Source organism: Rosa chinensis, chromosome 1, assembly GCF_002994745.2.
Source record: "Rosa chinensis cultivar Old Blush chromosome 1, RchiOBHm-V2, whole genome shotgun sequence".
NCBI lineage: Eukaryota > Viridiplantae > Streptophyta > Magnoliopsida > Rosales > Rosaceae > Rosa > Rosa chinensis.
In genome coordinates, this window is record NC_037088.1 from 17,278,096 (window position 1) to 17,305,576 (window position 27,481).

Genomic DNA, 27,481 nt, shown 5'->3' on the forward strand with positions numbered 1-27,481 from the left:
CCGCCAACAACAAATCCACATACTGAAACCCAAAAAAGGAAGAGACCTACGTACCTGTTAACTCCCGCAGATGAAAACCTTAAATGTAAACGCCAAAAGCCGTCCTTGAAACCGGAATTCCAAGCACCAAACCAAAGACTGAAACTTTCTGGGTACCAAAGGCTCCAACTTTACCATTTTTTCTCCCTCAAGCCTCAATCAGAACATGGGGAACAGTAGCCGCCCCCATCTCCCTCTTCCATCTATATATAGGGTCCACCAGAGTATAGGGATCGTTGGACTTGCAAGGACAACGACACCAGATGTCACCACGTGTTCGACATGTCTGAGCATTATAGAAGTCATGCACCGTCGCCTCAACTCCTTACCACTATGCCATTATTACCTGTTACGGAACCCAGTACATAAGACTTCCCGCACACGAAATGCGAATAATAATAGCACACGTGTCGCCAAGGTATAGCAAATACGTCAAAGGACGCATGAAGCCCTACCACGGGTACGTGTTAGCGATACAATGACAAAGGCAGAAAATGAACCCTTCACCCCAGCCAATTCTCCTCTTATATGGGGACTTAGGGGACTGGGGGGGTTATGGTCGTAAGGAGGCCACGTGGCCAAGAGACTCGCCTTGAACTTTCGATACTTTTACCAAGGACAAACTCCCCACCTAAGAGAACTCTTGACCGGGGACTGGGGGACTTGTTGGTATGCATACACCTTCTAGGCACAAGTACCAGAAGTACAAGGCTCATCTAACCACTACAAGATAACAAAAAAACTCCCAGCTAAGGATCCTACCTCTTGGGGCTATATCGGGAGCCTAAACATCCCACACCGAACGGAATGAAACCAAGCTCCCAAAAACCCACTACATGAAGACCATCTTCAAAGACCGAAAAAGGTAACTGTTTACTATCGCTCTGCATTGTCATTATCTTATAACAATACTGACTTAGGCATCGGAGTGTTGAAGGCCGGCACACCCAGTCTTCCCTCTAACCTTCGTTTGTTTTACAGATAAGCGAGACCGATAGCGATAGTGGCAGGTCGAGACTCTTCATGATTTAGCTGGACTGAACCCTTCTTGATACAGCTGAAACAGTACCTACATGTGAATATATGTAAACTTCAGTAAAAGCTTTTAAGAGTCAACCAAGCATAAACTCGTATAGGGATAATAACCACTCTAACTTTCAAATTTTTTTTACTAAGCCAAACTAATCTCTCTTATCACCAGATAATTACCTTAATTACAAGCTAGTTTCATATATATTTTGGATATTTCATCTATAAGATTCAAGATTGAGTCAAAGTCTTTCCTTTTGTATCTAATTGTTTCTATGCCTCACCATTTATCCCATCAATGACATGCCTCTGATCCACTTCATGAAGCCACAGACAGTGAAAATTGGAAAACTATACCTCAATGTTTCTCTGAAATCGGCATGCACGAAGATCTCGATCTGAATAGGTTCAGCTACAACAACTATCAAACCGTAAGCAAAGAAATCTCAGAGGTTTAAACCATATGTGGCTAGTTCGGCAGCATCACCACGACGTCGAGGCAACACCAGAGAGCCATCGCATGAGATCTAGAGGTGCCACGCCGCCGCAACTTAGTGTTCTCAAGAGAGAGTTTTAGGGTTTTTTCTTGGTCTGAGTACATCCATATAGATTGTATATGATGAACAAAATGATAGAAATGTTTTAGGGAATCGATATTTGGGAGAGAATTTGTTGTGCTTTCATTGATAATAAGGGGCTCTTTATATAGAGGATTACAAGCATAGAATCAGAGTTGTACATGGAAATTTAATCGTACAATGATTGGATATCTACGAATATCTTCGAGAATATATCATACATAAACCCTATTACAACTTGCACAAGTAACATAGAGTTTGGGCCAGACACATATTCTGGATTTACTTAAACACACCCCCTTGTGTCGCCCAAACATGGTGCTCCTCTCATTACCTTGTCGAAGATCTTGTTGAGTAACAAAAACCTAGTGGGAAAAAAATAACCTCGGTCGAAGGAGAAAAAGAGTACAACACACCCTTCATGTTTTGAGACCATTTATGTAGACATCTCGCCCTGATGTCTGCATCTCCTCTTAATGACTACGGTCATGGGAGTTAGGATAACTTCCGCAAACGATGCTACCAACATGTTTCGCGAAAGTGGAATTAGGCAATGACTTAGTGAACAAGTCTGCCACACTATCCTCAAATCAAACCTAGTTCACTTTGATCTTCAGGAGAGTTTATTATTGCTAATTATGCTTGGTGTTGTCGCTTTTGATATAGCCTTACTTTATTTGTTCAATACAAGCAACATTATCCTCATAAATGCTCATAGGCTCATATGTGGTAGACTTCAAACCACAATTGCTTCGAATATGCTTAACTATGGGTCAAGTCCATATACATTCATGAACTACTTTGTTAAGAGTAATAATCTCTTCATGGTTCGAAGATATAGCGATAAAGGTCTGTTTTATAGACCTCCAAGATATAGCGGTCTTACATATGGTGAACACTTAACCAATTTGGGAATGACCTTTGTGTGGGTCAGAGAGGTACCCAGCATTAGCAAAACCTTCAAAAACACTAATGTCATTTTGGGATGGGGATAGAGGACGCAGGCCAGTGCTAGCAGTGTTCCTAGTGTGTGATGGGTTTGAATCCATCATCTCTCTGTAGGGATAGAACAAGTCTATATCAATCGTACATCTCAAGTACTGAAAGATATCTTTTACACCAATCTAGTGGCATCGCGTTGGCCCAGAGCTATACTTAGCTAACAAGTTCACTACAAATGAGATGTCCGGTCTTGTGCATTGGGTTAAGGACAATAATGCACCTATTGTACTTAAATAGGGCACTTCTGCCTCTAACAAATATTCGTCATCATTTTTTGGACGAAGATGACCCTTTTCAGATAAAGACTAAGGACGATCATGGGCGTGCTTGAAGGATTGATCTTGTCAAAATGCCTAAGCATTCATCAACATGATGCTCAAGTTCCAAACTTAGACATAATCATGGTCTCCCAAGATCCTTCATCTCAAACTCAGATTTCAAGTGTTCAACGGTTTCTCTTAACTCTTTAAGGGCTTCTAATGAAGATCATGTCACCAACTTGAATTGTGATAGAATCCATAACTTATCATGTAAACATATGGGCATATCCCTTCCCAATTAAGTACTCACTTTAGTGAGTGTTTCAACCTCTTTGCAAACACGCTCCGTGGTCTAAAGCCACTTGACTTGGGTAAATGAAGTTCACCATGAACCTTCATGCATATTCATTATCTAGATCACCCTAAGGATACGTAGTAACCACATTTGTAAGCTGCATGTTCAGTTATTTAGAAACTACCAAACTGACAGGGTAGTGGAGTGCAATGACATCCATTACGAGAGAATATGTCTCATCGTAGTCGATTCCAGAGCATGTTGTAAGAAGCCCTCCGCCATAAGGTGAGATTACCATCTCTTGTAAAAGACTTAAACAGAATTGGAGATCTATTGATTCCAACCAAATTTGAAGTCTTCAACCCTTCACTCTATATCAACTTCTTGGTCTTCTTGTTCCACATAGTGAGTTTCTCTTGCTTTTGTAGGCGGTGACAATATCTTCACGGGTTCTACAAATGTGTGCCTAATGAACGGATGCTCCACATGGATAACATACATCTTTGTGCTCAGACTCCATTGATTGAGGCGTTTTGAAAGCGTCAGGAGGATGGCTCTTAATGTTGGTGGTGCCACCAACATAGCCAAAGGCGTTGCCTCCCTCTCTCTTTCCACGTTAACCTCTTCGGTTCCGTGTCAGCCTATTTTGGTGGTTATCTTCCTCATTTGAGCGAGCATATGAATCAGAATGTCTTGAATTATCCCTAAATTTAGGGTTTAGCTCTTAGCGCCCTCCCTTAGGGGCGCGACTATAATTGGACTCCAGAATATGCTATGTTCGCACGAGTCTCGAATTATAGTTCTTTACAAGGATGTTGTCATGCTTTTCAGCAACATTCATGGCTCCAATGAGCTCATGAAACCTTGTGATCAGTTTTGTAGTAACATCGATTTGATAAATTTTAGCAACTACCAAAGCAGAGATTGGGAAGATAGAGAGAGTCCTCTCAATCAACATCGTATTTGTGATATCTTTTCCACAGAATTCCATTAAGGATTTAATGCGAAGTGCTTCCGATTTGTAGTCAAGAACTGACTTGAAATCACAGAAGCGGAGGCTATTCCATCTCACTTCTAGGTCAGGAAGCAAGGAGTCATAGACGTTGCCAAAGCGTTCTTCGAGTGAGACCCACAACCTTCTGGGGTCTTCTTCAGCCTTATTTGCCTCTAAGGCTGCTCTATTTTCTTCCAAAAGGTTAAGCTTGCTTAGCAGTTAACACTTCCTGGCTAGGCTAAAGAATCGTACCCAGGATTCCTTCGGCCTTGGGATGTTGGCGGACATCACGAACCCACCTGTGATATCCAAAGCCAATTGTTCCTAATGGAGCAAAGTCCAGTTTGTTCAGGTTACTCATCCTGAAAGAGAACAAGAAAAGTGTTAGTTTCGGAGTAAAAAGGTTACCACGAAAACAATAAGAATTTATGAGAGTAATCGCTTCCAAGAAATTAGGAATTTCTGAGTGTAATCACTCCCAAGAAATTCGATTCCAAGAGGTATTACATTAGATCGAAACAATGATGTGTATGGTCGATCATATATTCTCAACAAACTCTAAGTTTGGAGGACTCTACAAGCTCCAAGCTTGGAGTGAGCACGGACCCCCACAGTTCAGCTTTTTGGTCTCTCCTATGAAGAAGAAAGGGAGGTTGCAAGTCCCCGAGAAAAAGAAAAGAAATTGAAAGTACTTGAAAGCGGGAACTTTAATGGAAAATTACCTTAAAAGAGGGTTGCCGGAAAAATGGACGGAAAATGGCCTGAAAAGTCGTCGAGGTGGGAGGTGCTGGTCTCCAGCCAAAGATGAACGGGGGCTGAGAAGGGTTGAGAAGGGGCCGCTGCGATGCCTGAGCGGAGGTGTTGCGGGGGTTGTCGCCGTCGTTGGCGAGGCTAACCTTAGGCACATGGGTGCGTGGGGGCTGTCGTTGGCGAGGCTAACCCTAGGCACATGGGTGCGCGGGGGCTGTCGGCAGCGAGGCTAACGTGGCTAGTGAATCTAACACTAGCAGGGGCTGTCGTTGGAAAGGCTAACCCTAGGCACAGAGGTGCGTGGTGGTTGTTGGCGGTGAGGCTAACAGGGCTAGCGAGGCTAAACCTAGGCAAATGGGTGGGCAGGGGTTGTCGGCAGAGAGGCTAACACTTTCGGTAGAGAGGCACAGGGCTCGCTGGGAGGCAGGCGAGGCTAACCTGGCTGGTTCAGTTTTTTCCGGTGGCCGGTTCCGGTGGTTCCGCGGCCGGTTCTGGGCTTCTGGGATTGAGGGCTTCAAGGTGTGAGGCGGTGGAAACTAGATTTTGAAGGTTACGATTTTAAAGTTTCAGGGTTAGGATTTCGTGCTAATAATATGTTTTAGGGAATCAATATTTGGGAGAGAATTTGTTGTGCTTTCATTGATAATAGAGACCTCTTTATATAGAGGATTACAAACATAGAATCAGAAATACATGGAAACATAATTGTATAATGATTGGATATCTACGAATATCTCTGAGAATATCTATAACATAAACCCTATTACAACTTGCACAAGTAACTAAGAATTTGAGTCAGACAGATATTCTGAATTTACTTAAACAAGAAACAAATAAAGTTTACAATTTTTTTATTTTAAACCGACAATCCCCCAATGAATTAAACGCTATGGTTGTCAGGCTAATTTACCTTATCTTTTTTTTTGTTGGCAACTATTTACCTTACCTTATCTGTTTAGACAAAAGAAAATTACTTTATCCAAAAAAAAAAAAAAAGCCCTTGCGGACGTGTTATCCCCCTACGGATGACAATCAAGGGTGGCATTGAGGATAAGCTTCCTTCACTATTATTTCAGGGTGGTTTAAGGAGGGTTTAAGCTTATCCTCCTGCCCCGATGATTCTCCAAACCACCTTCTCCGCCCCGTCGCTTCTTTTCTCCTCCTGCTCTCCTCATCGCCTCAGGCTCCATCCTCTTCTCTTCTCCAAACGACGCCGCCGCGCCGTTATGCCCTCACTTTTCACCACTCCTCGTTGCGTTTCAGTTGCTGCTGCTGCCGCCTCCGACAACGGCGTCTTCACTTCTCCGGAGACTGCCAAGTCCTTTGATTTTACTAATGAAGAGAGGATTTACACCTGGTTGGTCCAATTCTGTCCTACATTTCCACAATCTCAGATTGCAATTTCACGCCTGCTTATCTATACGTGTGTGTGATTGTTAGGTGGGAGTCTCGGGGATATTTCAGACCAAGCTTTGAGCGAGGAAGCGATCCTTTTGTGATTTCGATGCCACCTCCAAATGTTACTGGCTCGCTGCACATGGGGCACGCCATGTTCGTCACACTTGAGGTAATTTTCTCTTTGTCCTAGCTAGCACATTGATCTTTGCATCGAGTTCATAGCTCTACACACTCGATACTGTGTTTGTTTTCTAATTGCACATACTGGTGTGAGGCTGGAGAAGAATTAATTAGTTAAGCAAATAACCGGCTCTTGTTAGTAATGTGCGAAGAAATGAGATGCGAGGCTTTGGAATTTGCGACTAGAGGTATGGAAAGTTGAAAGATATTTGAACTTGAAAGCAAAGGTAATTGTGCTAACTGGTGATACTCGGAACTTGATTCATGAACAGTTTGTTTCAGTTAAGACTTTGAATCTTTCAACTCAGGGAACATATTCGTTTACGAAAATAACAAGGAAGATCAGAATTGAACAGTGGGCACGACCGATCAATACTAGCTTTATCAGTGATAAAAACTTATGCCGCCCAGAACTGGTCAAAACTTATCATCGATCAATTGGATTCTTGTTTCCTCTCTGGTCTTCAGAATTTACTACATAACCGGCTAAATCCAACTCTTAAAGAGTAAAGTACCATGTATATTGACACAAAGTACGAACATTCCAAAGTCCGGCCTCAGCTGTAGAATTCTTTTGTTGATGTTAAGCCATATGGACCACCATATGTTTCTGTGTGCTGAAAGTTAACCAAGTCTCTAGGACCTTTAAGGGGCACGGAATTGGAAATTTCTGGGATATTTTGATCCAAGTCTTATAGAAGCCATAATTTGGCGGTTATGATATCCCATATTTCCAATGCTATAGTCATATTTGGAAGACAAAACTAATTCAAGTGCTTGCATGGCTCTTATCTTTGTTCTCACATAGAATGCGAAGAAATTTCTGTTCATGTATTCTTACACTGCCCTTTAACATCACAGATTAGGTGGAAATTGTTTAATGAAGCTCATTTTATTTGGGTGAGGGTGATACCGAAAACGTGTTGCAAATTGTTGAGCATGCAGTTCAAAGGTTTGGAAAGAGGAAGAAAGTGAAAACTCTTTGGGGGAGGATGTATGTTGTTGGCAGTTATATGGATGGAACGAAATAGAAAGATTTTTGAGGACTATTAAGGGTTGATTTGAAGAAGTTTGGGATGAGTTTGTTTGTGTTCTACACTTTGAGCCTTGGTCACTGTTGAATTTAGGCATTATGCTTTGTCAGGATTACCTTGGACTGGGATGCAGCAGTGTGTTGAGGCTTCAATCTCTGTTCCACACTTATTTGATGATGTTCTGTAGGGGTGAGAAGAACAGGGAAGCCTTGCCCCATTCAGCCTGTCTATTTTGGAGAGAGACCTTCATATCTGTGTCAGAAATGCAGACATCAACCCTGAAATTATTAACTGTGCAGTAGTTTGTTGGATTTAAATGGTAGAAATCATCTACTTTTTAAATTATAGAAATCTCAGGATTTAAGGAATATTTATCATTTACCAATGCAAACACAGAATAAACAATACAGTTTTATTAAAATTGACATTATATTCATATCTGCAATGGCGTTAATTTTTAGATGGGTTTCCATTGTAATGTATTAAGGAATATTTATCATTTACCTATGCAAATGCAGAATAAACAATACAATTTTAGTACAATTGACATTCTATTCATATCTGCGGTGGCATTCATTTTTAGATGGGTTTCCATTGTAATGTACCTATCATGATTGTAATCTAAATTTGTGTTGACATACGAGTAGCTCTTGACTTTACTGTACCTTGTGTAAAGATAAAAGGATGTCAGAGATATTCGGTTATGTTTATGTAACCCACATCAATTGCATAAAATCAATCATCCTATATATCAACAAAATGTTAGTTGACTATATGCGCTTTGTACTTTTTGTGATTGGCAGATAAATAATTAAAATCCCTTAACTAGGTGGATTTCTACAATTTATATTATTCTAAATTCTGGAAATTACAATAGTTCCTTAACTAGTCTTCTTTTTATTCATTTTTTCTTCTTAAATTAGGACATTATGGTTAGATACCATCGTATGAAGGGAAGGCCAACACTTTGGCTTCCTGGGACTGATCATGCTGGTATAGCCACACAGGTATGTCTCTGAACCATAGGCCTACATTACAGCTGATTTTGCATCTCTTTTCCAATATGCAGCACTGTCTTCATTTCTAATTTCGGAATTCAACCACTGCTTTCAATATTGCAACTTCCTTGAACTTCTTTCGTCTAATTCTTCTGTTTGGACATTATGATTGGGACTGAAAGGTGGCAGCTCAGTAATTGGTCTAGAATGTAAGGGTATCTTGTTTGAGGCAGTTTCCTTGTTGTCACAATTTGTCTTGAGTGAAGTTTTTAGCCCCAAGGTTTTTCTTTCTTTCTTTCTTTCTTTCATGTGGTTTTCTTGTCCACTGCTTTGTAATCTTTCCTTAGTCCTTATTCTTAGCAATAAAATCTGGTTTCTTTTCAAAAAGATATTATGTTTGGGAATGAATTACTTTATACTTTTTGATAGTTTTTTATGTAATGTGCCTTTTGTTTATTGACTCCAATCTATAAATTATTTCATATGACTTCATGGTAATAAAAGTTGTATTATCTTTGAAATTTGTTGCTCATACTATTAACTCTTCTCTGCCAGTTGGTTGTGGAAAGAATGCTTGCATCAGAAGGAATTAAAAGAGTTGACTTGGGTCGAGATGAGTTTGTGAAAAGAGTTTGGGAGTGGAAAGAGAAGTATGCATGCTTATCTATCTTCCATTTTTTATCATTTTGGCCATATATGTTCCAAGTCAATTTGTGCATAAGCTCATTTTCTTTATCATAGCTTTCCTTCTCTCTCTCTCTCACACACACACGCGCGCGCGCGCACATTTCTCATCTTTTCTCACATATTGAATTTGTTGTTAAGCTACAAAGAAAAGAGAGAAAGAAGGACTATTTTGTAGATAGTAGGTGCTATTTTCTATTATTTAATCCTGTTATTTCTAAGACAAAGATGGTGTACAATGTAGACTGAAGATATATTTTGGTCCTGATATATCTTCTAAACACATCAATATTTTTCTTGTTATCTTTAAGCGTCCTCTCTTTAAAGTCTAAACAAATCGAGTTGAACTTTATTTTTATACTTCAGTTTCTTGAGAGTGTGCCACTCCATGTATTTGTTTTAAGAGAATCAGCTAAATGCTAATCAGGAATTTGAGTCTCCTCCTTCCAAATTATTAGACCTTCAATTATTATGAAATCTTTTTCCCCTCTCTATCATCCTGCATAAAGCAACCAACCACAAGAGTCAAGAATAGGTGACAGAGGATCACCCATCTTAAACCCCTACTGGACCCAAACTTCCCTCTAGGTCTCCCATTTATTTTTGTTCTCTGATTTCAAACAGGCCCTGATTGACCTGCTTCATTAGCTCCAAATCTTATGTTTTCCAAGACATAATCCAGAAAATTCCTTTGAACATTGTCAGAGGCTTTCTCAAAGTATTCATGCATATCTCTGTCTTCCCGCCCATATTAGGTGGGACCAAATAAGAAAATTGCACATTTATCGACAATGTTTAGCAGCCTTGTCAAATTACTTTTTTTTATCTGATCCTCTAGCAAAGTTTCTGCACATTGCTTTTGTTTTCTTTGACAAAAGAAATTTGTAGATGTTAATCTCTACATTTTTTTATTTTTTTGAGTTTTCTACCTTTCTTTCTGCTCTAAGATTGGATCTCCTAATTTAAACAAAAAAAAAATTACTCTTATTCATTTCTAGTTCTGTATATTGACTTTGAATGACTGGGAGATACCAAGAAATATAAACTTCCAGTTGTTTGAATAAATTTACATCTGTAAAGAAAAGGTGAAAGGAGTAACTTCATGAAGAACTTGTAATGTATATCGACTGTATATCATAGTACATGCATACTAAATCAACAAAAGCCAAAAATGCCATCATAGCACATCCAAAACTCTAAACTTTAAACCCTAAACCATTTATGTTTTAATAAATCTCATTATTCTCTAATTATACTTGTTATTTCTTCATATATTATTTATGTTGATTATCTCAGGTATGGTGGAACTATCACAAATCAGATCAAAAGGCTTGGTGCTTCTTGTGATTGGACGAGGGAGCATTTCACCCTTGATGAACAGCTAAGTCGTAAGTCATTTTTTCTATCTGGTAGAACTTTAGTCGGTAGGATAGTTTACAACACTGTGGATTTGGTTGTGAGAGGGGCATATGATGTAAAACAGAGGGTTTATTGATGCCTAAGGAAGTGCATGAAATTGAGTCAGAGTGTAAACAGTCTTTTATACTTCCCATGAGCCTTAACTATAGTTTAAGGTCATTAATGAGACATCCAGGTAAATATGCTAAAGTTGTCAAAATTCTAGGGACTTTCAATTAAAGTGGTCCCGAAGGTTCATATTGTTTAAACCTGTCCTGATTCTGCTGCAACAACAAACATTTTGAGGATTATCTTCAGTCTTTATTCGAATTTAGTAGGTACTTTTATCCATTCTAGTATCAAGTTTCCACTGTAGAATATAGGTTTCTATGGTGTTAGGAGCATCCTTTTTTGACTTTGTCAAGGGGAACCCAAAGGCTTCCTAGGCCCACGATAAACCCCTTCGGCGCACGTGAAATGCTCCAACTGTGCATTGCAGCACAGTGTCTGGCCACTTTGACAGCTTCGGGGTTCGAACCTAGGTTGGGGAGCACACCCAACTAGGCAAGAACCACTAGGCCACTTGCAGTGGTTTGTTAGGAGCATCCTTAGTAAGTAGTAGTTGCAGTTAATTTAGATTAAGTGAACACACAGCCATACTTTTGGTGATGTGGAATGAAGAGTAGAGGAACATTAAGAAAGCTAATGATCAACCAGCTAAGGTTAAGAAGTTGAAATCAACCTGGGTACCCTAAAGTACATCCTGGGAATTGAAGTAGCTAGCTCTTATATGCGTTATAAAGAAAATATGTCATTGATTTACTGCATAGTAGGCTGCAAACCAGTTGATACACCTATCAAACATGACCAGAAGGTGGCAGCAAATACCAATGACATATGGAATGCTACTCACGATTTGTGTAGAAGCTAATATATAACTCATACTTGACTAAATATTGCCATCGCGGAAAGTAACCAAGTCAGTTTATGAATGATTCTCATTTTGAAGGAACTTATGGATCATTTGATCTAGTGAAAAAATTTTCTCATAAAACTATGCAGTCATAATTCTAAGCTACAGCTCACAGAATTTATGAAAGACATTGATTAAAGTCATTGTTGGAAATGAAATAGCAATAGTGTAGGAAATCAAACTTTATTGTTAAAAAAAATGCTTAATCTCTCAAGGTTGATATCCTTTCTCTCATTGCAGGAGCTGTTGTTGAGGCCTTTGTTAGACTTCATGAAAAAGGCTTAATCTATCAAGGTATAACCCTAAGTACCATTTAAAATTGTTATACCGTCCTATAGTCTCAAAAAGATGGTCACATGTATAGAATACACGACTATCTTATTGTTGGATAGTTGTCTTTGTTTGTGCAAATATGAAAGAATTGACTGGAGTAGAACTTAAATATAGAGTACAATATTGATATATATTTTATGCTTCCCCCCCAAGGATCTTACATGGTGAACTGGTCTCCTAGTCTACAGACTGCTGTTTCTGACTTGGTGAGTTACTTCTTGTCTCATGTACATCAACTTATAGAGCTTTTATTTTACATCACAATATTTAACATGAGCCCTTAATATTTGTGACCAGGAAGTAGAATATCATGAAGAATCCGGTAGTCTTTATTATATTAAGTATCGTGTTGCTGGAGGCTCAAAGTAATTCCAGCTGACCACTTGTGACTCATTGTGATTTTTTTTTTCTTTATCGTATAGAGTATTTAAAGCTTATACTTCCTATTGTGCCACTGCAGTATTATTATTCATGATGTTTTAGATGGGTGCAACTTTACTGCAATTGGATTGATTGGCCAACCTTTAATTGGCATTTTTGATGCATATTGAAATGATTTTATGGCATTTGTGAATAGCATAATTTGTAAAAATGCGTATTGGCAGTGAAACATAATTGGCTTACTGTGTGAGATTGTTTGGTTTGAAATCAACAATGGTTGATTCGATTTTAGTTTTGATGTTAAATGTTTATCGTCTGCACTGATGCTAGGAGTAACCAAATTTAAGATATTAGTTCATACATAATTTTTCAATTTTTCTCCTGAACACTGTTACATGATTTTTACATCATATACTGTTCTATGTCTGCTTGTGTGTGATGAGTGTCAGTTATATGCTTGAGGTGCTGTAAAATTTTTATGAGGGTCATTATGCATGCATGTTGACTGATATCTCCCATTTTTTTAGGACTGACTTTCTGACAATAGCAACAACACGCCCGGAGACTTTATTTGGTGATGTAGCTATTGCTGTGCATCCTGAGGTACGGTAACTTTACATGCATTTCTTGGCTTGCTTTAATAGTTAAGAGATGGATTGCCCAGGTGCTGACAATTTTATATGGTAAAGTTTAAGAAGCTTGCACCAGTAATTAGGTGACTGTTACTTTTTATTGTTTATTTTATGAGAAGGGCAGGAATGAATGTTATGTTGCTTGAAGCCTAAGCTAGAGATTTAGTACATAGTTACCTTTATATTCTGAACTCTTAGTGCTGATAGCTGTTAGTTTGAAGAAATATTGTTTCATCTTGTAAGTCATGTCGCTTCAAGCCTAAGCTAGAGATTTAGTACATAGTTACCTTTATATTCTGAACTCGTAATGCTTATAGCTGTTAGTTTGAAGAAATATTTGACTAATTTTTTAGCAGTGTTCTCCATATACCGACACTGGGCCTACATATATAATCTTGTAGTAATGTTGCTTCAAACATAAGAGATTCTGTACATAGTTACCTATATATTCTGAACTTGTAATGCTATCATAGCTGTTAGTTTGAAGAAATATATGACTAATTTTTTAGCAGTGTTCTCCATCCTAGTGGAAGTATTGACATGTCAATGCAGAATCTGGAAACTGTTTATTTATTATTTGTCCAATTCTTTTTTCTGTCATGCAGGATGATCGATATTCTAAATACATAAATAGAATGGCTATAGTGCCTATGACATATGGTCGCCATGTCCCTATAATCGCTGACAAGGTATACCTTATAGTACTTTGGTAGTTGTCATTGTATATTGTGGTGTCACTTATTATAAGTTTGATGTCAATTACTCCTGATTCGGGTTCTTGGACTACATATCAGTCTCTAATAGTAATGTCTGGGGCAATGTTTAGAGTGTGGGGGAGTATTTAGAAGCACATAGTGAAAACAGGGATCAAATTAGCGGTCGAACACTCAAAGCCTTCATAGTAATGTATGGGGAGCAATTTAAACCATCTATAATGTATAGCGTCCCAGGACTATACATATTTGTAGTCTTAATTGAAAATGGCAGTATACTATTTGTTGAATCACTATCCTTTAGTCTCATCTCATAAAATTCCAGGTAAACAAATTGATATGTAGACCACTGATTATTTTCTATTCTGACAGCTTGTTGATAAAGAGTTTGGCACTGGTGTGTTAAAGATAAGCCCTGGACATGATCATAACGATTACAACCTTGCAAAAAAGCTTGGTCTTCCAATACTAAATGTTATGAACAAGGATGGGACACTTAACAAGGTTGCGGGACTATACTGGTCAGTGGTAACTGATGAATCACTTTTGTCAAGTCTTTGAGCGTGTGGAAAAAACCTTTATTTATTTATTTTTATGTTTTAATTTTTTAATTTTCTAACTTTTATTTGGCATGTTTTATATGATGTGAAACTTCTTGTCCTGCAGCGGCCTTGATCGGTTTGAGGCCCGGAGGAAACTTTGGGCAGATCTGGAGGAGACAGGATTGGCTGTAAAGAAAGAACCACATACTTTACGAGTTCCCAGATCTCAGCGTGGTGGAGAAGTGAGTTGATTGTTTTCTCTTTTGGTGTGCCGATTTCCAAATAAGTTTGTAAAACATTTGTGTTACCTTCATTGTTGCACTATACTTTCTTTCCTTTGTCTTATTTATTTATTTATTTTTTCCGTATCAGGTGATAGAGCCACTAATAAGCAAGCAGTGGTTTGTAACAATGGAGCCTTTAGCTGAGAAAGCCCTACAAGCAGTTGAAAAAGGAGATCTAAAAATTATACCTGAAAGATTTGACAAGGTATGTAAATTTTTGTATATGGCCTCATATTAACTCCAGCAGGACCTGATAGACAGAACATTTGTAAACAATATTATACATGCACAATAGACAGTCAACAAAATAAGCTTTTGAACCTATATTGGAACTTTTCAACAAAATAAGCTTTTGAAGTTGGTCCCTTGTTTTCTATACCTATTACTTGTATATTAGTGTTCATTCTTTATTATGCTAAACTGTTTAGTCTTAGAACATGCACAATAGACAGTCATGTTTTGTTCTTGTGTCATGTTCTCCCCATGCAGATGCTGTATGTTCTTCTTTTTGTGTTTGAGTTATGCCCTTTTTTTCTTAGTTACAGTTTATTACACACCAAGTCTCAGCGACGAAGGTTACTGATAATTTTGTCATTTTGTTTGAGGAATAAAATAAAATAGACCTGTCATGGCTAATATTCTGTGCATGATTGGCATCAAATAGTCGTGTATGATTGACATTACAAATTGATGAACCAAAAAAAAAAAAAATGGAAAGAAAGCAAGGATAACAACAACAATCACGACTAATCAACATTTCTTAATGTCATTGGAGTAAGCCAACGATTCCTAGGAGTCACTGGCATAAGTTGTCCTTTTCACAGTTTTTATTTCTAAGAGCCATTGGCCTCAAGGCTTTAGGAAAATTTGAAGAGTCATTGGCATTTCAAATTGATGAACCGAACAAAAGAAGAAGGAAAGAATGCAAGGATAACAACAACAATCACGGCTAACCAACATTTCTTAGTGTCATTGGAGTAAGCCAACGTTCCTAGGAGTCATTGGCTTAAGTTGTCCTTTACACAGTTTTTGTTTCTAAGAGCCATTGGCCTTGAGGCTTTAGGAAAATTGAAGAGTCAGTGGCTTGAATATGATTCAAACCAAGTTACATTTTCAAGATTTGTTGGTAGTCCATATCAACATTTCCTTTTGAAAGAGTAAGAGTTGGCTTAAACCTTAGGGTCATTGGCCTAAACTGACGTTTTTATATTTTCTTTTGTTTTTTATTCATTCTTTTTTATTTACAGTAAGCCGTGCATAGGCTCATCTTCTTTTTGTGCCTAGGTGATAGTTTTGGGTCCCTGCAAGCTCAATTGGCCAGATATTCATTTTTCCCTTCATGGCATAGTATCTATGCTAGGGTCCAGTTTTTATTTTATTTTTGTACTTTTTATTTTTTGTATTGCATCACCATTTCAGTGCCTGACTGCATTAATGGAATGGAATGAGTTATCATCCCAATGACTAAGTTTTTGCTTACACTAATGCCTTCTATTGAATAACAGATTTATAATCACTGGCTATCAAATATCAAGGATTGGTGCATAAGCAGACAACTGTGGTGGGGACACCGCATACCAGTTTGGTACATTGTGGGTAAAGATTGTGAAGAGGAATATATAGTTGCGAGGAGTTATGATGAAGCTCTTGGTAAAGCTCAAGAAAAGTATGGAAGAGATGCAAAAATATATCAGGATCCAGACGTTCTTGATACTTGGTTTTCAAGGTCTGTTGTTTATGGGAAGCCAATAATTGGATGTTTCTCCTGTAAACACTTCTATATAATGATCCTGCTTCACTTTTTTTATAATTAGGAAATCTGTCTAGTTATGTCATCCAATTCTTTCCATCACTATGGTATCAGAAAATGTTAAGGTGTAGTTATGTAGTCAGAATTAGAATATGTTGGTTGCAATAAACTGTGCTTCAAAATTATCTGTTTTGCTGGTTTCCATTTGTCCTCTTTTGGGATTTTAATTTTGTATACTTGTTTAGAGAACTAAAATTGAAGGTGAGAAACTGAGAAGGTTTCCATGTGTTAATCAATATAATTAGTTTCAATAAACTCTAAGCCTTTGCATGTGGATCTTTCAGTATCTAAGTAGCAGAACTGAGCTAGTTTTATATTATTTTTATTTTTAAATTTTACCTTATTTTGGTAGGCAGCTAAACTAAGGTAAAGCTTGGTATCTATTTTACATTTCCTTAATTCAAGACGCATCAAAGTAAGGAACTAAATATAGATTACTTTTTGTTATAGGCCTGTTGTTAAGTCAAATTAAGACTTTAATTTTGGTTCCATTTATGTTTGACGGTTAGATGTAAAACTTTTTCTCATCAGTTGAGAGCTGTCATCTTATGCATGGCTCAATTTGAGGAAAAGACAATGGTATGGGTTGGGATCTGTTGGTGTGATCCAAAAGTGTTAGCTTTAGTTGCTTTTGGACTCCTTTACTTAAAAAGCATAGATCTTCTCTTTGAATTGCAGATGTCTTGGGGTAATCAAAGAACCTTTATTAAAAGAAAGACAGGAAACCTTTTGCAGCAGTTATGTTATATTGGATCCCTGATCAGACATAAAAAGGAAAATAATACCATAAATGTAAAGTTTTATACAAAAGCTAACAGCAGAAAGGAAAATTTACCTAAAAACATTGTGACAGAAAAATAAACCAATTTTTGGTTCAGTTGTTTGAAGGGAATTTGTGCCGATGATATAATTTTGTCTGTACTTCTGAACCTGTACCTCGTTCCATATTTTGTTTTCCTTTTAATACAATCAAGGTTTAGTTTCTTAATAATCTTATAGATGCCATGTAATTTGCTGACAAAAAATGATATTTTTCTTTTCTCAGTGCACTGTGGCCTTTCAGTACTCTTGGGTGGCCAGATGTGTCAACAGAGGATTTTAGACGGTTTTATCCTACATCAATGCTGGAAACCGGGTATGTGTGACCTTATAAGTTTTTTCCACCTTTTTGTTCATATATGGCTGCCAGTTTACTTTAAAGTTTTTTCCACCTTGGCTGCCAGATAAGTAAGGCAGATTGTCTGGCCAAAGTGACAATATTTTTATTGATGTTGCCCCAAGGGAATGTTTGGGAGAAGGATTTTCTTTTTCCAGATGGTTTAATCTATGGAAGCCTTTGGCCATCTGTTCCAGATCAAGTAATGGTAGTTAGTGTTCTCTCAGTTTCACTTGTTTTAATAATCTCTTGTATCAATGAAACATAATAGATCCATGGACAAGAGCAAGTTCCAAGGGACAAAGGGAGAGGGTTAGATAATGTTTCAAAGAGGGATTAGAGAAGCTTCTTTGGCTTGGTTGGAAGATTTGGCTTTTAAGAAGGAAGTTTTTAAGAGGTAGAGAGAGAAATTGTCTGTTCCAGAGATGGAGATGGTAACAGAAGAATTTTCACAAAGTTACCTGTGTTTGAGAGGAATTACGATGAGAAGTTGGAAATGGAAGGAGGGCGTTAGAGGATGAACTGGCAACTGAACAATAGCTGATTCATTTCTTTGAGAATTTGTACAATAGAATAGCAATAGCAAGGTGGAGGGCAGCTGGAAGGTTTAATTTGGTGTGGGGCAAAGTATATTTGAGACTTCTTGGCTCGAGAGGCGTTTTGAAGAAATCTATTTTTTATTGTTTATTTTTTACTGAAAAGAAGCCGAAATTAAAAATATCATTGTGGACTATGGAAAGTGTAAGTCTCAGGGACTTCTAGTGTAAGAGTCATGCCAGTTAATTGTGAGTGAGGGGCGAGGGCAGGGAGAGAGCTGATATATACAGTATTTAGGTTAGAAAGTGCAATTGTTGTGCCACTTAATCTTGACTGGACAATAGAAAATATCATTGTGGACTATGGAAAGTGTAAGTCTCAGGGACTTCTAGTGTAAGAGTCATGCCAGTTAATTGTGGGTGAGGGGCGAGGGCAGGGAGAGAGCTGATATATACAGTATTTAGGTTAGAAAGTGCAATTGTTGTGCCACTTAATCTTGACTGGACAATAGAATTTGTTTCCCGGAGTCTTCCAAGGGAGTTCTCTTGTAAATAATTGTTGACCCATTTGATGGACATTACTTCCATTCCTCACTTCATTCCTTCTTCTGTAATATGAAAAGCTAAGTTTCTTCTTACGTAAGGAATTGGCTTGGATTTTTGCATACCTATCCGCGACAAAGTATTGGGACTGTGGGCAGGCATCAAGCAGCTCTCTTGGGTGGGCCTGTGGGGTCTTGTGCAATAGAGGTCTTGTGTGTCACCAATAGCCCAGGGATTACCCATGCTGGGGGACACCTCAACAGCTTCTTGGGAGATGCCATCCTTACCCCTTTCAGCCTGAACCTCTTGTCCACTTTTATTGTCTCATTGATTGTGATCAATAAAACTTGTCTCATTTTTCTAAAACAAATATATATATATATATATATATATATATATATATAAATGAGGCACGGGTCATTTTATATTCCATGGTCCATATATATATCATTATTTGGCACAAAATCTTGAGCAGGTATTTTCATAACTCTAGTTAATATTTGTGATGAAGTTTGCTGACGTTAAAAGTTGTAGAAGTTGAAATTGTTGCTTGCATGTTGAACAGGCATGACATATTATTCTTTTGGGTTGCGAGGATGGTCATGATGGGAATTGAGTTCACCGGGACAGTTCCTTTTTCACACATTTATCTACATGGTCTCATTAGGGATCCAGAAGTGAGTAGAAAATGCAGTGTTGATACTATATTTTGAATTTATCTTTATAGGTTATCTTTTCTTCTTTTTCCCTTTAGTTTGAAATAATTTATTCCTATCCTCTCTCTCGTGTCATTGTGAGCATCTTCAAACTCCTTGGTAATGAAACCCTGTTACTAAAATCTCACTAATTCGTGGTTTCATGATTTCATGCGTGTATTTTACCTCTAAACTGCTGATGAGTTTTTTGTTTTTTTCTGTACGTTCCAATTTTTTTTTGCAACTTAAATTTTTGATAAAGACACTAATTGCTTTTCACCATCTGGATGTGTATTAGTGTATATATGTAGTTTGGTGTTAGATTTGCAAAATCAATGAATTTATCAACCACCTTTTTGTTGCACTTTAGATGAATGGCAGTTGTGTACTTATATTTTGCACCAGCCTAACTAATTGGTTGGTACTCAAATGAGATTTGGGAATATTTTGACATTTGTACATGAAGTTGTTTAAGAGAGCAATCAATTAATTCAGAGGTGTATTCTCTTTCTTTGATCTCATGCTCATCCGTGGAAATATATTAGTAGACAGTATGTTGCAGTCCTGCACTGATTACTATCTGGAAAAAATTTTCATGACTCATTTGTGTGGGATGGCTACTTTGGTGTTAAATTGCATATTTTATGTTCACTTGTTGTCTGTGTGTGTTTCGTCTATTGCAGTGGCAATCAATTTGACATCTTTTAATGAAGTATTGGTTATCCAAGCAAAGATATGTGATGGTCAAATGCCTTGTGTTGCAACAACCTTGTTTGTGGGTTGAGGCATCTATCATGTAATGCATTTGTAGTTTTTATTTTCTTATCCCTTTGTAATAATTTTTTTTTAGGGGCGAAAGATGTCAAAAACCTTGGGGAATGTAATAGATCCTTTAGATACAATCAAGGAATACGGAACAGATGCTTTACGATTTACACTGGCTCTAGGGACTGCTGGTCAGGTTTGGTTTTCCATGACTTCATTTTTGCAATGTTGCTAGATGTCAGGATCTTTTGACATGAATAATATGTATGGAGTGTTCTGCTTCTGCATTGTGATAGTTGTACTAGCTGACTTGATTTTACTGTTCTTCCAGGACCTTAATTTATCCACCGAGAGGCTGACATCCAATAAGGCCTTCACTAACAAACTATGGAACGCTGGAAAGTTTGTATTGCAGAATTTGCCCAGTCAGAATGATGCTTCAATTTGGGAAAATATAATCTCGTATAAGGTTTGTTTGTTTCTCCTCTATGTTTTTGTTGTCTGTTCTTTTATCAAAACATGTAAACTACTTCACTTTTGACGGTGACCACACTGAAGGGTGACATATGTATCCTTGATTATGCGTGTGCCTCAGGATCATCAATACCATGGATGTCATCTTGAATGAAAATGTGATGTATATATAGAAACAAGCCCCATAGCTGTCTCTAGGAAGGAAAGCAAATGGATTATATAGCATGCACCTGAGGCTACAACCACTCTACAGGAATATTTTGACTTAAATATTCCAACAATTCCCTTATGAAGTTATGATCAAGTAAAAACTTCAAAATAATTAAATAAAAATCAATGACCTCCATTAGATGCAAATTTACCCTCTCCTCGATGGACCGTCCTCACTGCTGCCACCGCACCTTCTCCGCTCAATCCAGCTGCCACCGCCCTCTTCCTCTGTTCCTCTCTTTTCATTTTCTCTCTCTAGCTTTAGCAATCGAGTCTGGGGCTACATGCAAAATAATTGGATTCACAACTAAGCATTACGATAGAACAAAATGCTCCTGTTGCTGGATCTAGTTCATGAAATCATGGAAAGCTATCGAATTAAGGGCAAACAAACCAAGTGTTCTTCTAGTTCTAAACTTAGAGATCAATATAGGAACCCGCGCAATGAGATTAGGATGGCGGAGTTGCTTAAGGATCTTAATGCTCTTGATGGACCATTGCCGCATACACTGTATTTAGGCGTTAAAGTGCTGGATATTCCTTCTGCAATTGGGTGAATGTACTTGTTTGAAGTTTCTTGTGCTTGAGTTGGTAGACCATGACAGTTTCTGTAAGTTGGGTTTTAGTCAAGAATTTGCACTATCCAGAGGTTATTAGGACAAAATGTGTACAGAAAAGAGGACCCCGGGAAAGAGAGGGGAAAAGAGAAGAAGAGGGAGAGAAGAGGGAATGAGCTGCCTATGGAGATGGACAGAGAGATGGTAGTGGTTTGATGGGGTTCTTGTAAGATTGTACTTATTATTATTTTTTTTATCATAATGTTGTGATTTTGTTTTTCTTATATGTAAATATATATATATATATATATATATAATTATTTGAGTGCTATAATGGAGATATGGAGCTCAAAATTTAAATGTAGATTGTAGGAGTATTTTGTGTGGTGGTAGCGGCCCCAGCATTTGTAATTTTCTATTAAAATCATAGAAATTTTGATTGCTTTCACTGTAGCTGTTGTTACATCATATTAGAGGATGATGAGCGTTGCCTGTATTGCTAATTAAATCATTATAATGCTCTTTCAGTTTGACAAAGTGGAGCTTCTAGACATTCTACCATTACCAGAACGTTGGGTGGTAAGATAATTATCAGGATGCGTTAGTGCATTGCTAGTTCATTTTACTTCTTTCTCTGACAAAAAGTATGCTTCCGCTTTTTCAGATCTCGAAACTTCATTTGCTTATTGACTCTGTGACAGCAAGCTATGACAAATTTTTCTTTGGAGATGTAGGAAGAGAGATATACAATTTTTTTTGGGGTGATTTTGCCGATTGGTATGTCCAGAACTTAATTTAAAATATTTTTCATGAGAGTTATTTAACATGAGATGGTTATTATAGAAAATCACCAAACTTAAAGTTTTGACACAAACTGTACAAAGATGTTACTTCAACGACATTCATCAAGTATGATGAGTCCTGAAGTGCTGAGACACCATAGAAACTGTGGATGACTTCAGTTCTTCATACGTATGGTATTCGTCGTACAGAACTCAAACTAAGAGGTGGAGGATCTGTACAGCTTTGAAAATTTGTGTAATAAAGGTTCTTAGCTGATATGTGGCGTGTTAAATTCACTCCACATTCAACATATTACACCACTTGTACTCCTCAGTTAGTTAGAAGTGCGGTGCAAGTGTGAAAGTGTAGTGCCAAAATCACTCCCCGAAGCTGCTGGACTCTAGTGGTTATCTAAAATGAAAGTTCACAAGAGAACAATAGGTAGGAGAACAAAGAAAAAAGTAAAGGAGGAGATACTGAGAGACTTTAGTAGATAGAGTTTTAACTGGAAAAGGTTTATGTGAAAGAAAGTCTATAATTATGCTATTACTTCCTTTCTCTTTATCTAGAAATTCTTTTCCCTAAACCTTCTCTACTTAGCACGGTTTTTGTATCTAAAAGCCATATGTTGTAGTAGTCCTATGTCTGTGTTATTTGGTTTTCTATTCACAGTTATTATAATTTCAAGTTGCATCCTGCTGAAGCTTATATCCTGAAGCCCAAAAGAGAAAGAACATGTTTCTTTTTTCATTTTCTTTCTTCAGAAGTTTCTAGCTTCATGTTTGTTTTCAAGAACTTTTCTGTTGCTTTTTTTATTGATCTCTTCTGCCTGACTCGGATGTGCTGAATTACTGCTGTGCAAGTTATTAACTTCTGGCACTTTTCCAGGTATATTGAGGCCAGCAAAGCTCGTCTTTTCCAATCTGGTAGCATCTCTGAGGCTTCTGTTGCTCAGGCAGTTCTATTGTATGTTTTTGAAAACATACTTAAATTGCTACACCCCTTCATGCCATTTGTAACTGAGGAACTCTGGCAGGTAAATGTTTTAAGGATATAAAGGAACACTTGTAGTAAATTGAATTGCTTTAGCTACAAGGGAGATGCTTGTTTTTATAAGTTTGTTTATGTTTGTTGTCAAGTGTAAAACTTTTGTCATGATTTGGTGTCTCTAGGATACATGTGAAAATTTCTACCAGAGAACATATCTTTGATAGTAAAGAATATATTTAAGTTATTAACTAAATATTAAAAGGGAAGAGTAGAACCACTAGACTATTGCGGTCAACTATACTTATATACCTAACTTAATGCTTTATCTATTAAATAAAATAGATTGAATTTAATATATTTACCCATTAGTCCATTAGTGTCCTAGCCCTACTGTAGCTTTTGTTTCATTTCTTCTGGAACAATCACATACGTTTTTGATTTATGGATTTACTACCAGAAATTCAATGCCTAATCTTAGCATTCAATGTTTTTCCTGAATAATCTCATTTTTCAATTATTCAACCATTTCATTTTACCAATTTCAATGTTAGTCAGATTAGTCAACGTTATTCCCAATTCATAACTCGAAAGTTTTTCTGACCCTTTGCTAATCGGGGCTAAAACTCCAGAAAATTATGTGCCTAGTTAATTAGTTTGCTCCATTTATCACCCAAAAATAAATATAGATGCATGCTTACTTTCACCATGGAAGTTTGACTCATTAACCAATAGTTCGCAGCATTTCATTTTGATTTGAGAACTGTTGTCCATGGTAGGAATAAGGCTACAAATTTGTGGACAAAGTCATTCTTCAGAACAAATATAGCAGGAGGTGGTTTTCTTGTGGGATAAAGTTTGTTTTGTTATGCTTTGTGGGTTTTAGTTTTCTCTGAATATCACTAAATTCCACTTCATACATATGGACAAGTTTAAACTTTGAATTTTAGGTGAATTTGCTGCTTGTTTACCTCCATTGTAATGTAATCCATTTTTCCTGTAATTCTTCCTGATTCTATAAATATCTGTGGACAATACAGGCTCTGCCCTATCGGAAAGAAGCTCTTATAGCATCTCCATGGCCACTGACTTCCCTTCCAAGGCAAATCAACTCGATTAAAAAGTTTGAAAATTTACAGGCTTTGGTGAGTATACATTTTCCTTGCTTTTTTCTTATTGTCTCCATATCAGATGGAATATTTTTTAATTTTTGATTTTTACTTTTATCTCTTCTACGTTTTTCTCATATTCAATGTGATGATTAAATCACTGAAGGTCTACTACTTTGTGATTCGTAGACTAGAGCCATTCGGAATGCACGAGCAGAATATTCTGTTGAGCCGGTAAAGCGTATATCAGCATCAATAGTCGCAAATGTAGAAGTTACTGAGTACATAAAGGTAAGTATCTAGGATGATCACAGTATAAGAGCTACCAAGGTGGTTATTCTAAGTATGTTTCTGTTTGAGCTTGGGGATATTAATTTCAGCACTCTTGCAATCATCAGAAATCATATCATAGATAGCTGTCCATGCCCTCATATGCCCTGCTTTGGTCCAGGTTTTAGTAACCAAGCATGGGCCCTAAATGACTGGTTGCTCTGCTTCTTCTATTTAAGTATATTACTTTCCTTGATATATTTCTTGTACACTTCATGTGCAAATGGTTTATTCTTATGGCCAAGAATTTTAACTTTGGTTGCTTTAGTTATTGGTCTTCTAAGTAATTACTATTAGCACTAGCCAAAATTATGGTTATAAATTTACTATAAAATGCAGAAAGAAAAGGTGGTTTTAGCTCTCCTCTCCAGGCTAGATTTGCAAAGCATCCATTTTACAGATTCTCCACCAGGCATGTTCCTCACTATTTATTTTCATTTGGCTAAGCACAGGATTTAATCTCCATTCTTACAATGCGATACTTGGCCATTAGTCTGATGGATGTTATGTGTTTTACTTCAGGGAATGCTGATCAATCAGTCCACCTTGTTGCTGGTGACGGATTAGAGGCCTATCTTCCTCTTGCTGATATGGTTGATATCACTTCTGAAATCCAACGGCTTTATAAGCGACTTTCCAAAATGCAGACAGAATATGATGGACTTATAGCTCGGCTCAGTTCTCCTAAAGTAAGAGCTGGTCTAAATCAGTTTACTTATGTTCAAGCACTTAGAATTGATATGCAGGTTGAAGGATTTTGCATTTCTAATTATCTGAGGGTCTATTTGGATGACAGGATTTAAAATGATGGATTTGGATATAAGTTTTTCAATTGGGCTACTGAGATATCCATTTCTAATCTTTATAAAGTCGGATATAAATTTAGTTATGTGGGAAAATGAGAGGATTCAATACTCTGGAGAATGTGTTATTCCAAATTCTCTCTCTAAATCATTTAGATCGTATTTGCTTCCCAATTTATAACAAGTAGAATAATATTTTATTTTCAAATTCTGTTTTAAACATTTTATACCAACAATTTAAACTTTCATTCTAAATCCAGGGACCCAAATGCAACCTAAAGGATGCATTATATGAAAAGATTTACCACAATGGATTTGGATTTGTGAAAAGTGCGTATATCGACTATAGAAATATGAAGTTATTTTGTTACATAATTACATAAACCTGATTACTTTAAGTAAATAAGGATTTCAGGTAACATTTCCTCCGAGTATTTGACATCCTATTTCTTTTTCTTTAGATTTTGGCGACAAAATCCCATTTGAATAATCTATATATGGATTTCATTTAGTGATTTAATATTTTCAAAGGCCCATCAACCAATTTCAACTATAGTCATGAAGGATTTGTCCTTCATTTTAAATTCAGTTATGTAATGCACATTTGGGTTCATTTTTGGGGTAAGTTTGCAATCTAGGTATTTATGAATTATTATAGTTTTTCTTTTTTGATAGGATTATATAGTTCACTTATCTGATTGGACTACGATAACCATAACGTTTATATTAAGAGATGAAGAAATAAAGTTTTTGGAATCTTTTTGAGATATGTTATTTCTAGTTGATTCAAATACAATATATAATTATATACAGTCTTTTGATAGTTTTCTTCATAATCTGATGTTATTGAAAAATCCAAATTCTTTATTTGAATCGTTCATTCCATAGGAATCCCGAGATTTCACTTGGATATCTAGATCTAAAATGGGAGATTTGAATTTCACTTCTTGGTTTAAATTGCTGACACAGATGTTCAACTAAGACATAATAGTGTGTACCAGTCTTTTTATTTATGAACTGAAAAGAAAGCCAAATGGGTGATTCATAGAGTGAACAGGATATCAGAATATTTGTCCATTGTGTTCTATTGTGATGCTTAAACTGTTGTGTCCTTCCTTTCTTTGTTATAGTACCTTCCTATGTCATTGTGGTTGATTGCACTATTATCATGTACCTCTTACCATATCTACTTTGTCCTGTGCAGTTTATAGAGAAAGCTCCTGAGGATATTGTTCGTGGAGTTCGAGAAAAGGCAGAGGAAACAGAAGAGAAGATCACTCTCACCAAAAACCGTTTAGCATTACTTGAATCGACGGCTGTTGTTACACAATAAGACGATGTTTAATTCCAAGCTCCAGTTTAATTGGATATAGATCTTGTTCTCATATCAATATGGGGATATGCACCTTCTGCATGTATTTTATGATCAAGAGGGTTGACAGTACAGTAAACTTTGATATACATCAAGAAGAAGTCTAGATAAAAAGCAGCTCCCTTACCCCATGTCAAACAACAGATTTGAAAGCAGTAGATAGATTGCTTCCTTTTAGTGACTGGTGACTCGTTCTTTTTTTCCTAGGACCAAAGCGCCCAACATATCCATGGTCAAGTCAGTTGGTTATTCAGCACCGTTTTATTAATTCACTTGTATATCTTGATCTCCTCCTAATTGTAAATTTGTAAATGTCATTTTTATTACAATGTAGGTAAAGCCCGTGTGCCAATGACCAGAGGCAATTTTCCGAAATATGAGCTAATTGTGAAATGCAGTATGAGCAAGGTCATTGTTGATAAGTTAGAACTAGTGAATGCATAATTTCTGCATTGTTGAATGGTTTCATTTACAAATATCAATTTATTTAAACTTTGGCGATGATTTACTCATTTAAGGTAGGTGAGTTGACATTTAACAAGAGCTTTTCACGCCCATGCTGAACAGGATGCCCCAATCGTATATATATATATTCAGACTAGTCGAGTTTCACCTATTTTACCACAATATATATATATACACACACAGCCCATCTTGAGTGCGGACGTCCGCACCTTTTGCTTCGGTGCGGATTTTCAGTTTTTCTCCACTTTCCAATCATATTTTCACATCTTAGTTGTTCAGTTTTTATGTCCTAATGTATAGAGTATCTCTGCAAAATTTCAACCAATTTGGTAATTGTTAAGTCATCCAAAACTGCAATTTACCATTATAAATACGAACGGTTCCGGTTC

General features: G+C 37.0%; 1 protein-coding gene across 4 annotated transcripts; it reads left to right on the forward strand.

The window, feature by feature from the left end:
- The first annotated feature begins 5,981 nt into the window (after positions 1-5,981).
- Positions 5,982-27,027, forward strand: LOC112193077 (valine--tRNA ligase, chloroplastic/mitochondrial 2). Of its 4 annotated transcripts, XM_024333105.2 has the most exons (26): positions 5,982-6,304; positions 6,388-6,514; positions 8,483-8,566; positions 9,113-9,207; positions 10,538-10,629; positions 11,853-11,906; positions 12,099-12,151; positions 12,243-12,310; positions 12,854-12,929; positions 13,564-13,647; positions 14,044-14,192; positions 14,338-14,455; positions 14,586-14,702; positions 16,003-16,223; positions 17,353-17,442; positions 19,108-19,219; positions 20,088-20,198; positions 20,334-20,471; positions 21,772-21,822; positions 21,908-22,020; positions 22,915-23,062; positions 24,054-24,158; positions 24,312-24,413; positions 24,792-24,864; positions 24,975-25,141; positions 26,460-27,027. In XM_024333105.2, the coding sequence occupies exons 1-26, from the start codon at positions 6,063-6,065 to the stop codon at positions 26,586-26,588; spliced, it is 2,919 nt and encodes a 972-aa protein (XP_024188873.1). In that variant the 5' UTR covers positions 5,982-6,062; the 3' UTR covers positions 26,589-27,027. The 4 variants fall into 4 exon arrangements, 3 of the variants coding, with proteins under 3 accessions (XP_024188873.1, XP_040372474.1, XP_024188880.1); XR_005808385.1 differs by lacking the exon at positions 24,792-24,864 and having other exon boundaries at positions 26,460-26,539; XM_024333112.2 differs by lacking the exons at positions 5,982-6,304; positions 6,388-6,514 and adding an exon at positions 8,740-8,837 and having other exon boundaries at positions 8,496-8,566.
- The last annotated feature ends 454 nt before the right edge of the window (positions 27,028-27,481 follow it).

Bases quoted from the DNA above. Each gene is read 5' to 3' on its own strand.
- LOC112193077 (XM_024333105.2), top strand. From the start codon at position 6,063: ATGATTCTCCAAACCACCTTCTCCGCCCCGTCGCTTCTTTTCTCCTCC. The intron at 12,152-12,242 runs GTGAGTTACTTC...ATTTGTGACCAG, and splicing joins AGACTGCTGTTTCTGACTTG to GAAGTAGAATATCATGAAGA. The intron at 12,930-13,563 runs GTACGGTAACTT...TCTGTCATGCAG, and splicing joins CTATTGCTGTGCATCCTGAG to GATGATCGATATTCTAAATA.